Source organism: Conger conger, chromosome 9, assembly GCF_963514075.1.
Source record: "Conger conger chromosome 9, fConCon1.1, whole genome shotgun sequence".
Classification (NCBI taxonomy): Eukaryota; Metazoa; Chordata; class Actinopteri; order Anguilliformes; family Congridae; genus Conger; species Conger conger.
Genome location: NC_083768.1, coordinates 9796238 through 9808871, shown reverse-complemented (window position 1 = coordinate 9808871; position 12634 = coordinate 9796238). Strand labels below are relative to the sequence as shown.

The window sequence follows — 12634 nt, the reverse complement described above, 5'->3', positions numbered from 1 at the left end:
GAAAATGCTACTAATAATTTTACAATAAAAAGAACTTTCAGGTGATACGTTTTTTTTAATTTATTTTTTTTACGTATCACCTGAAAAACGTATTACCTGAAAAGAAAAAAAAGAATAAATAAATAAATAATAATAATAATCATCAATAATCAAATAGGCCCTGGTCCTTATCTTTGTTGTACAGGTAGCAGTTGAAATTGTACTTCCCTCTAGGGTCTTTCAGCGCACTTATCCCTGGTTATGGGTATGCACTTTGTTGTACGTCGCTCTGGATAAGAGTGTCTGCCAAATTCCCTTAATGTAATGTATTGTAAAGTATTTACATTACTTTAGTCTCACCAGCTGCCTCAGTTTATCCAAGAGAAAGGTTTTTAATATTTCCTAATTACAGTTGAAAGAGTTTTAATTGGTAACTAGCTACTGCTTTGCTGAGCTGATTAATGTCAAAACTTTTAACCATGGATAATGTGAAAGGTGGTGGTATTGAATCAGGGAACAGAATTAACATAAATGAACACACAGCAAATATCGGAGTGGAAAATGTATTACATGTAATTAAACCTGGGGATTATAGACATGTTATACATAGTTTACAATGACTTGTATTGTATGTAGGGATCTCTGGTTAAAGATATCTTGAACCCAAAAGCAATTAAAATGGAATAAATAGTTTTCTTGTAATTCAATTGCTGATAGACATTTTTAGGAAAACAATTTCCCTGAATGGCATTCTGCCGTATGACTCCACAATTTGTATGGATTAGTTTTTAAATGTGACTAAACACACTGTAATAGTCTGAGATCACCAGCTTGTTTTTCAAAATGTGGTACATAATTATTATTATTACTTTGTTTACTTCATTGTTATCCTGCCAGTTAGAAATAATTAAGAGGTTTACTCTGATAATTGGAATCACGTGTCGTGAAGCATTTTGCTACTTTATCATCAAAATGAATTCAACAAATATATTCACAAACACATTTATTTATAATTAAGAGCAATTGAAATTAAATTAAAAGGGCGACATGGCTCAGGCAGTAAGAGCAGTCGTCTGGCAGTCGGTGGGTTGCCGGTTCGATCCCCCGCCCGGGCTGTGTCGAAGTGTCCCTGAGCAAGACACCTAACCCCCAAATGCTCCTGACGAGCTGGTCGGGGCCTTGCATGGCAGCCAATCACCGTCGGTGTGTGAGTGTGTGTATGAATGGGTGAATGGAGAAGCATCAATTGTACAGCGCTTTGGATAAAGGCGCTATATAAATGCCTGCCATTTACCAAATCAAATCCTTTCTTTTGCGGTAAGTCTCTTCCGAGGTTTCTGTGCCCCCAGAAGCTGGAGATGGTGTTAACAAGATCACAGAGGCTTCAGCTCTTATAGAATAAATATGTAAACCAATTTCATCCAATGCAGCCTTCAACTATAATGAGGAGGTTCAGGTTTGAGTCTCCCGGGTCATGCTACTGTGCCCTTGACCATGACTTTCCAACTGTGCAGATCCATCATGTTTAAAATGCAAGGGATGCAAGTTGCCATTGATGAACGTGCAAGATAGAGAAGTGTAAGCATTTCTCAGCTTCCAAATAAAGAACACGTATCAATGTGGAAATGAAACGTGGTAATCGTAAACAAGCCTCAATCGTTATAATGGAGTATGACCCTTACCATAATATAATTACCTAAACAATGCACGCACACACGCGCATGCGTGCGCACATACAAACGCACACATACACACACATACACACGCACACACGCACACATACACACACATACACACACACACGCACACACATACACACACACACAGGCACGCACGCATACGCACACAAAACAGCACACATGCACAAACACACAAAGGCATGCGCAATACAGCAAACACATAGTCGTGCACAATACAACACGCAGAAATTCTCACGTTACAAAAAATACTTCTGGAATCACTTGGAACAAAGCGTACGACTTCCAGCAGGAGACTCCCGTGGGTTTCTGCAGACTGACGGCTGGTACCCGTACTGTACCGTGCCATTCGCACCAAACACCTCAGCCACTACATTTGTTTCTTTTTTTATCAAATTGTAGCTAGATTTCTTTCCCATGTTGTCATTGTGCATTGAGACTTACAGAGAGTGTTATTGAATCCCTTAGCCAAGGTCCTTAACTTGAACTGCATGAGCAGAAATAAAATTCAGCTGCAGAAATGGATAACGTGTATGGCAGGTAATGTATTCCGCTGTTTGCCTTTTCGGATACATTTTTCCTCTAAGCAACCGCATACTAAAGTGAGCCATGAACTGAAGTTGGAGGCAGATTAAGACACAACATTCCCCCGCTTGGTTCTACAGTAACAGGCTTGATACAGCCTTCCCCTCCTCCACCTGTGACAGGTGCATTCCACCCGAAGCCTGTTTCTTCTCAGGCGAAAACTCTTTCTTGCCTACCTGAAGAGAATAGCGCTGTTATGTTGTGTCGGGAAAATCAGCTCACCATATGTGAGAGTGTTTTTTTTGGTTTTTTTTACAAAGGCTGTGAAATAAATGGACTGGAGGCTCTCACCCACAGAGGTGATAACCCTGCCCTCTGGCTTCCGTCGAGCAGCAGAACAATATGGAGAGGCTATGCTGATGGGTTTTTATAGAGGCTTATATCCTGAGGGTAGGCTCATGCCGGCCCGTCCCTGGGGCTGGTATTGCAATATTACGGATTTATTAGCCATGCCAATGCTAAATCTATCGCTATCTCCTCAAGCCCCTCCGCTACTTGGAGCAGTAGATCCTCTGTCTCCCCCTCGTGTCGGCCGTGGGCGTTGATGTTGTGTTGTGGGTTTATGGAGTGAGTCCAGCGCTCACTCGATGTCGGCCGTGGTGTTGATGTTGTGTTGTGGGTTTATGGAGTGAGTCCAGCGCTGGATGTCGGCGGTGGGGTTGATGTTGTGTTGTGGGCCGTGGGCGTTGATGTTGTGTTTTGGGCCGTGGTGTTGATGTTGTGTTGTGGGCCGTGGGCGTTGATGTTGTGTTTTGGGCCGTGGTGTTGATGTTGTGTTGTGGGCCGTGGCGTTGATGTTGTGTTGTGGGCCGTGGGCGTTGATGTTGTGTTTTGGGCCGTGGTGTTGATGTTGTGTTGTGGGCCGTGGGCGTTGATGTTGTGTTTTGGGCCGTGGTGTTGATGTTGTGTTGTGGACCGTGGCGTTGATGTTGTGTTGTGGGTTTATGGAGTGAGTCCAGCGCTCACTCGATGTCAGCCATGCTCAGGTCACGCCGCCTTCGTCAATGTGCCCGGGAAGGGGTTCGGAATAACGGGGTGCGTGCAACGCACCTGCAATATCTTCTTCACTTTCCTCATCTGGCTTCCCATTTCTCCCACTCCTCCTCATTCGTCATGCCTATTCCCAGTTCCCGACCCTGTTCCTGGAGATCTACCGTCCTGTAGGTTTTCGCTCCGACCCTAACAAAGCACACCTCATTCAGCAGCTAGAGCAGGGCTGCCCAACCCTGTTCCTGAAGAACTACCCTAACAAAGCACACCTCATTCAACAACTAGACATCTCCTTCAGCTGCTAATTAGTAGAAACAGGTGTGCCAAATACAGGTTTGAATCAAAAGCTACAGGATGGTATATCTCCAGGAACAGGGCTGGGAACCATTACTCTATTTCCTTCCTCTCTTCCTTTTGGTAAATAGTTTGGTAAATGGACTTCACTTACTGTATATAGCACAACTACACTTCCAGTAGGAGCCCTGTGATTCCATAGAAGAGCCCTATCTAGTTAAAGGGTTCTTTGTCAGGCAAATGTTTTTTTGTATGGGAGTTTTCACACTTCGCACCTATGATAGAGGGCTCCATAAAGAACTTTAAAGTGTTAATCTATGCCACAGAACTCTTTCAGAGCGCTATACCATTGATGCCTCTCTTTCACCTGTTCAAACTCACACACACCCACACACACACTCACACACACACACACACACACACACACACACACACACACACACACACACACACACACACACACACACTTACACATCAACAGTGGAAAAGGCAGCCATGCAAGGTACCAACAAGCTCATGTGGAGCAATTAGGTGTTAAGTCTCTTTCTCAAAGACACTTCAACACTTTGCTCCGGGGACCGAACTTGCCGCACCTGCCTGCTCTACCTCCTGAGCTTATGTTCCCAACCATTCCCAAACCCCCACCACCCCACCACCTCCTCCACTTCTTTGTTCACTGGACTCCCTCTTATGTCATCACCCCTTCCCCATCTTTGGCGACGGATGGTCTGAGATCAGATGAGAGGAAGGAGGGAGAGAGAGGGAGGGAGAGGGGGGAGAGGGAAGATACAAGAGCAGCGGGAAGTTAATGAGAGCCGGGGATCGAGGGGAAAGTCCGGGCGGAAATTTGGAGGGAGACGGCGAGGACACAGCCAAGCTCCGATGAGCTCAGAGAGCTCCATTCCCGCGTGAGGACGCCTGCAGAATACCAACGCACCTGTGTCTCTGTCTCCATACCTCCGGCCTGTGATCACCTGTGTCTCTGTCTCCATACCTCCGGCCTGTGAACACCTGTGTCTCTGTCTCCATACCTCCGGCCTGTGAACACCTGTGTCTCTGTCTCTATACCTCCGGCCTGTAATCACCTGTGTCTCTGTCTCCATACCTCCAGCCTGTGATCACCTGTGTCTCTGTCTCCATACCTCCGGCCTGTAATCACCTGTGTCTCTGTCTCCATACCTGCGGCCTGTGATCACCTGTGTCTCTGTCTCCATACCTCCAGCCTGTAATCACCTGTGTCTCTGTCTCCGTACCTGCGGCCTGTGATCACCTGCGTCTCTGTCTCCATACCTGCAGCCTGTGATCACCTGTGTCTCTGTCGCCATTCCTGCGGCCTGTTTACCTCTTCCTCCCAGGTGATCCGTGGAATTCACATTAATTACCCCGGCGGAATGAAGTCCAGGACGGAAAGACCTTCATTAGACAACTGCAGAAGATGCAGAAGTCTTTGTATAATCGCGGCGCTTTTAATAAAGGAGCATAAAAAAATCTAAATAATAGTATGCAAATACATACATTAGCTTGCCAGTTTGGCTCGCTGCTGTGTCGTGTACGATTCCCGGTGGCCGAACAACACGGCCAGCGGTGGTTGTGACTGAATACTGGGAGACTTCAGTGCGATACCGGCCATGGCGTCACATACATCACATTACATCACTTGCCCAGGATGCACTTCACCAGTGACCAATCACATCGCTTCCTGAAGGCAAACGCACAGGACTAAACACGAGTCGCTGCGCTTCATCCGAAAAACCAGCGCTTACACGTCTGGCAGGGACACGTCTGGCAGGGACACGTCCTCCGCTCACGCAAACGCTGTCGGCTAACGATGAGCTTTCCTCTTTGTTCGATTCGCTCCGTGATCTGTCACTGACGGACACAGCGCCGTGCCCCCAGGGGGGCGGCTGTTGTCAGTCTCTCTACGCGGCAGAAAAAACAACACCCCTTTCTCGCGGGAGTTCTTGTGTCCGCCCTGTTTTACCGCCGCCGGAAGCTTCCGGCGCTCTGAGGTCATCGGCCCGTTCGGGTCAGAACGCGGCGCTGTCGGAATTGGGCCGTTGCCGTGGCAGCGGCGGTGCGGAACGTTAAAGTAACCTGTCAGGCGGTCGGTGCGGCGCATTCGCCGGGTCTCCGACGCGGTTTGGGAAGACGCGGGTCATTCCCGTCGGAGGGAACGGCTCGCGGAACGTACGGGGGCGAAGCGCGGAAAAGAACGGCCGGAGAGAGAGAGGCACGCGTCAGGAGAGCCTTCCGTTCCTGTCCTGACGCGGGAGAGACAGGGATAAAAATAGAACTCATCGCGGCTCTGAGAAAACTCATTAGTCCGACATGCCGCCTTTAAGCACGTATTTCCAGCTGCAGCGCTGAGTATCTTTTCAGTAACCCGTGAAGTGTTTGCCTGGCCACATAGCACTCACTTAAAAAATGGTTTAAATGGGCAACCCCACACTTTCCCGGGTTAGCTGTTATAACAAGGTGCCCTCTTAAATATCATTGAAATTGGCAGTTTGCTGCAATTCATACAAGATGAGAGATTATGTGGCATGCTCCCAATTTTTCTTCAGCTGATCCAATCTTTGGTAAAATAAAAAAAATAATTCCTCCTCGCTAGGTGCTGTTCAGTAGGTGCTGTTCAGAACCATTGAATGTTGGAGAGGTTTGGAGTGCATCTGACATTCCGGCATTAGAATGTATCTGAGATTCTAGCGTTAGAATGTATCTGAGATTCTAGCGTTAGAATGTATCTGAGATTCTAGCATGAGAATGCATCTGAGATTCTAGCGTTAGAATGCATCTGAGATTCTAGCGTTAGAATGTATCTGAGATTCTAGCGTTAGAATGTATCTGAGATTCTAGCGTTAGAATGTATCTGAGATTCTAGCGTGAGAATGCATCTGAGATTCTAGCGTTAGAATGCATCTGAGGTGCAAACATTAGAAAGCACATCGTAGCACTAATTAGAATTCATCTGATGCCTTTGCAGCTGTGGGTGGGAGTCCATGCGCAAGCGGAAGCACAAAGCAAAGCAAACTGATTGTGGGGATTAACTCCACTTAGGGCTGGTCTGGCACAGTGCCTGGAGATCAGAGGAGCCCTCTCAAATAGCACCGGATATGTGTCTCAGGTCCTCATCTGATTTTTATCATCTAATCGCTGATGACAGATGCAGTAAGTGCTACTGTATATCTCCGGACATGAAACGTCCCTGCCCTCTTGCTGTCTTAATTATTAGTTACGGCTTGGATTGCCCTGATTTCCCCGCTGTTAAAAATCCAAAGTCAGTGTTCTGGAACTCTTTCTTGCTTTCAGTGACCAGCAGCGATTGTTACATCAGCACTAGAATTTTCATTAAGAACATCCTATTTGCATATTCTGTGACCTCACACCTCAAAGGTTTTCCTTATCGCAGCCAATCATCTGCCTCCGCCACGTCGCACCGCTAAGGAAATGCACCCGTTTGCCGTTTCCTTGCATGCCAGTTGGCTTTGTACAGTGTCCTTCTGACAATCCCCCGTGGGTTTCTTTGGCAACAGCATTTGACACACATATGCTCGTAATGTACCACTTTGTAACCTCTCCCAAAAAATGTATTACCGCTATTCAGTGTTCAGTGAATGGACACACACGCACACACACACACACACACACGCACACACACACACACTCATAAACACACACACACACACACACACATTCATAAACACACACACACATTCACACACACACACACACACACACACGCTCATAAACACAGACACACACTCGCACAGTGCCTCCCAGCCTGGATTCGGAAGTATCGATTTTCCAGTTATACTCTGTGTTTATCTACGGAGGCCCGGAGCTCAAACGTAACGACCCTGTAATTGGATTAGACACCGGCTTGTTCTGGTTGGCGACGCAGTTCCTAAACGCTCAGGGTCACTCGCCCTACCGTTGCGTTTCCACCCCGCCGGAAAGTGTTTTTATTAAGTGTCCTTTCATTGCGGAGGGCGGCGGCGACGGAGGGGCGCGTGGTTATTTGGAGCCTGCGGGCCAGAGGGCCTGTCCCTCAGGGTGTGGCCCCGGCCCGGGGGCCCGGCCCAGGGGCCCGGCTCGGGGGCCCTCCGTGATCTTATTCTCCGCACGCCGCGCCTCTCTGTCTCCCTGCCGCTGCTCCGTGCCGACAGGAGGGGGAACGAGCTCCACACGCTCCCCAGAATAACTGTGGCACTGAGGCTTCTCTCAGTGGACAGAATCCACAGGAGGACGAGAGGCTTTTTCAGACAGTCCAGACCGAGCCTGAAAGCGTAAATCCCACATCTGTAAGTGTGATTAAACTTGCATTTATTTTCATATGAAAATGAATAAATAAATGCACAGTAACGAATATACAAATGAAAGTGCAAGGAAATCTATCAATATTCATTTATTATTCAGAGCAATTTTTTTCTTATTGTGTTTAAAAATGTTAATGTTGAGTCACTGGTGGTTCCTGTGGCCGTACTTTGAGAAAATAAAAGTGAGATCAGTGCCTCAGTAGATACCAGTAATATGCTTGATAAAGCTGAAATATGACTAATTCAACAACAACAACAATTACAACAACAACCACAACAACAATGGCAACAACAACCACAACAACAATTATAACAACAACCACAACAACAACAACTCGCACTGTCAGATTCGCAAATTTGGGATTTTTTTCGGTAACATTTTACAATAATGTTACATGAATTGGCATTAACTATTGCAGTTGTTAACTAACTAACTACTGAGAAATTAATCTGTACAGCTTTGGATATGTATTTGTACAGCATTCTTTCATGGTAACAGCTACAGTAGTTAATCCCAATTCATACTGGAATGAAAACTAATGGTTAACTAATTATATGTGTATCCTATGGTATGCTAATGTACACATATTCATGTACCTAAAACATCAATTAAGAGTTACTTAATGTCATTGTTAGGGAAAAATGCCCTTTTTAACATTTCACAGGTCATAATCGTCTGATGAAACAGATCCCAGTAAAAACATTGAAGCTGGCCACAGTATTTTGTCTTCTGAATACCCCTTGTTGACCTTACTGTAAGACCGGAATGTGCTAGCTACCCCCTTCCAGGAGAAGCAGAGACATTAAGGTCAAAAGCTGTCTGTCTGCTGGTAGAGAGACGGAGAAAGAATTTAAAAAAAAAAGTTATTTTTAATGACGTGATTGTCTTTATGTTAACACACATTGTCAATTAAGAATAAATTAAGAACATTACCCTTACATCATGCTTGATGAATGTATCTGTTCACCAATAATTCATGTTAACAACTACAATAGTTATGCCAATTCATGCAAACTTTCTTGTGACGTGTGACCTTCATCTCTCTACAGTAAGTTATTCAGATCGTCTCCACTACACTACACTAAGAGACAGTAGTTCTAGGAGCACTGGGTGTCACGGTGATCTCAGGTTCCAGTGGCACTTTAAACTGATTGAGATGACCCCTGCTGTACTGTCTGGTTTACACATGCCGCTCTCCTCGTAGGCGCTGGAGGCTGGTCCCCCGCGGAAAACGACAACTACCAGTGGCTGCAGGTGGACCTTGGCAACAGGAAGCAGGTCACAGCCATAGCAACGCAGGGCAGATACAGCAGCTCTGATTGGACGAAGCAGTACAGGCTGCTTTACAGTGAAACGGGGATGAACTGGAAACCTTACCACCAAGACGGCAACATATGGGTAAGACCGATTTTAAATCAATTAAAATATATATTTCTTCTTCTTCTAAGGTGACTGTGGGGAGAACTACACTCTGTGTAGATGACATTAATGCCATTTGTCAGACGCTCTTATCCAGAGCGACGTACAGTTGATTAGACGAAGCAGGAGACAATCCTCCCCTGGAGCAATGCAGGGTTGAGGGCCTTGCTCAAGGGCCCAACGGCTGTGGCTACACCGGGGATCGAACCACAGACCTTACGGGTCCCAGTCATGCACCTTAACCACTGCTTTTCCCATTTGAAATGTTGGTGCCCCACATGAGGCAATGTGTATCATTCCTTAATTTGGAACACGCATCTGTCTACAACCGGAGTTTAAATGTTGTCCCCGTGTTTGCGTGGGTTTCCTCCGGGTACTCCGGTTTCCTACCACAGTCCAAAGACATGCAGGTTAGGCTGGAGAGTCTAAATTGCCCATAGGCATGAGTGTGTGAGTGAATGGTGTGTGTGCCCTGCGATGGACTGGCGACCTGTCCAGGGTGTATTCCTGCCTTTCGTCCAATGTATGCTGGGATAGGCTCCAGCCCCCCTGCGACCCTGTTCAGGATAAGATAATGGATGGATGGGTGGATCTGTCTACAACCACATTTTTAGGTTCCTCACACAATTGCTATAATGTAGCAGTTAAATAGAGTTCATCCTATTTCAGCAAATTATATATTTCACATTAATCTTTGTTTAGTTTTTGGCTTTTAAGTAAAAGACAGTGTTGGCCCACCAAAAAGCTTAGTTTTCTTCTTTTAATTAATTATTCTTTTTAAAATGCCATGTAATGTAATTAAAATGGCAAGCATTCAACATAAACTCATGAATGAGAATGCTGCAAATTAGTTGTGATAGTCTTGTGAATGATTGTATAAATTCTAAGGTTTTTTTTTGTACTTATCAGAAACATATATATAATTATGGAATCTGATTGCTGGGAATTATGTTGGGAAAACTGTGAGTTTATCAAATATCCCATACTAGAAATAAAACATCTAAAAATAGACCCTGCCAAAACAAAAGTCTCAGGTGCAGACAGAAAAAGCTACGCTTTTGAATATTTTGAAGATCTATTTGGCTTCTAATGCTTGGCCAAATGAATGTGCAAAAGTCCAACATTTACTTAAATTTTCCAGATGGTGGAAAAGTATTGATTAAACGTAAATATATCCATCCATTCATAACTATGCCTGCTTCAATCTATTTTAGTCCCTGGCAAGCACACTAATTCCGCACCACGGCATGGCCTAAATTTAACAACAATTTAGCTGTAGAACTCTCCAGAATAATTACGGGCTGAGGGGATCCCAGCGCAGTCTCAGATTTGCAATACCCTGTACCGAGATGGCAACATACTTTTACTCTTATATTTCTTTTGTCAACTGAAGTCAGAATTTAGGTTCTGGGCCAATGGACTGGAGTCTAATGTCCTTGTTAAGCCAAAGTAAAACATAATTAATGACCGCCATTTTAATTTCTGATTATCTCAAATGTCTGGAACCTAATTTAGCGATACATATGCACATTCCTCTGACTGTATATACTACTGAGCAGAGAGGAGTATGGTGGTAAAAGGGAAGTGCCTGTACAATATGCAGTACATGCCCTCAAACAACAAATCTGTTATTGTACCACAACATTTTGATCTCCGTCAGGGGGATATATCACAAAGCAGGATTAGAGAGTTAGCTGGATCAAAGAGTAAAAACCCCTCCAAAGCTTTACATTACATTACGTTAATGGCATTTGGCAGACGCTCTTATCCAGAGCGACGTACAGTTGATTAGACTAAGCAGGAGACAATCCTCCCCTGGAGCAATGCAGGGTTAAGGGCCTTGCTCAAGGGCCCAACGGCTGTGCGGATCTTATTGTGGCTAGACCGGGGATTGAACCGCCAACCTTGCGGGTCCCAGTCACGTACCTTAACCACCACGCTACAGACCATGGACTGAAGTCAAAAGAGCAGCTCCAGGCTTGACTCACTGAACTTAGTGTGGACAGTTCTCAGCCGAACTTTAACTCAGAGCTAACTCAGTAATCCTGCTTCATGAAATACCCCCTGATCAGTTTGACCTGACCTGAGATGACCCATCACATGGTGAACACCCACCATGCACATGTTGAACGATAAAAATGATCCCAATTAGACGAGAGTGGAAAAAGGCAATATATGGTATGTCTTATATTTCAAGTCACATGTTTTGTTTCCACATGTCAAAACTGTGTCTCAATGAGAAACTGTATCATGTTTCTCATGATTTCATGTCAGGTTTTGTTTTTGCATGTGAGAATTTCCCATGAGATTTCACATGTGATTTCTTCGTAAGGGAACAAAGAGGAACATCAATAGTGTGTGAGCTTTTCTTCTGTACATTAATCAGAAGTCCAAGATAGCTTCCAGACACACCTAGAATAAAGAATAGAGTCCCCAATTTCATGCAGCAGATATCATTGATTTCATTTTGAAATAATTCAAACATATTTTGCATTTATGAGTCTGAGGTTGATTGCCTGACCCACATTTCAGGAAGAACTAATAACTGTACACTATTAATAAATATGAATAATTCCTTGTATTTATATAGCGCTTTTCTCACCAGCTGGCAACTTAAAGCTCTTTACAGTGATGAGGGAGAAACTCGCCTCAACCACCAACAATGTGTAACACCCACCTGGGTGATGCAACGGCAGCCATTTTGTGCCAGAATGCTCACAACACGTCACTATTGTCTACTCTGACATAAAATTTGGAGTTATCAATTCGATATTGTACAATTTGCCTCAGTGTACCTATTCCACTATACAAGTTGTTCAGCAGTCCTTCATTGACAGAAACTCAATCATAAAGGACGATTGTAAAATGAAGGCAACAACAACAACAACAACAACAACAACAACAACAAAAAGACCAAGAAAATCTGAAGAGCAAGAGGAGTGAGAAGGCTATGTTTTGTACGGCTTTATTTACGGTCCGTTTTATTTGGGTACTTTCTCCACAGCCACAGTAAAGTATCTGTCCTGTTCCCCTATTCATCATTGCTCAAGGTGAACCATTACCATCCTTTACAGGGTTTTACAGCAAATGAGTCGGCCTATTCGTGAAGGGCCATGGGGAGAGACAGAGACTTCGACGGTTGAAACTGACCGGAAACACGCCCGGACACGCATGTTGAGGGTTTCACCGCAGATCACCCAGGCTGTGTCTCTGGACCGACCCGTTACGGAAAGGCCAGAAAGGCCTCTGCCGCAGGAAGCAAGGACAATCAGAAAAACATCCATGAAATGTTGAATTATGGGAGCTCAGTCACATGGCAAGATAGTCCTATGACCAGTGGCTGATTTGCTCGT

At 45.0% G+C, this 12634-nt stretch overlaps 1 protein-coding gene across 2 annotated transcripts in view; it reads left to right on the top strand.

Annotated features, from left to right (window-relative positions):
• Positions 1-12634, top strand: part of LOC133136573 (contactin-associated protein-like 2) — a 268486-nt gene that overhangs the window by 99537 nt on the left and 156315 nt on the right. For both annotated transcript variants that reach the window (XM_061254190.1, XM_061254191.1), the window contains exon 3: positions 9067-9260. In XM_061254190.1, the coding sequence (XP_061110174.1) occupies positions 9067-9260 (194 nt within the window). The remainder of the gene's footprint in view (positions 1-9066; positions 9261-12634) is intronic.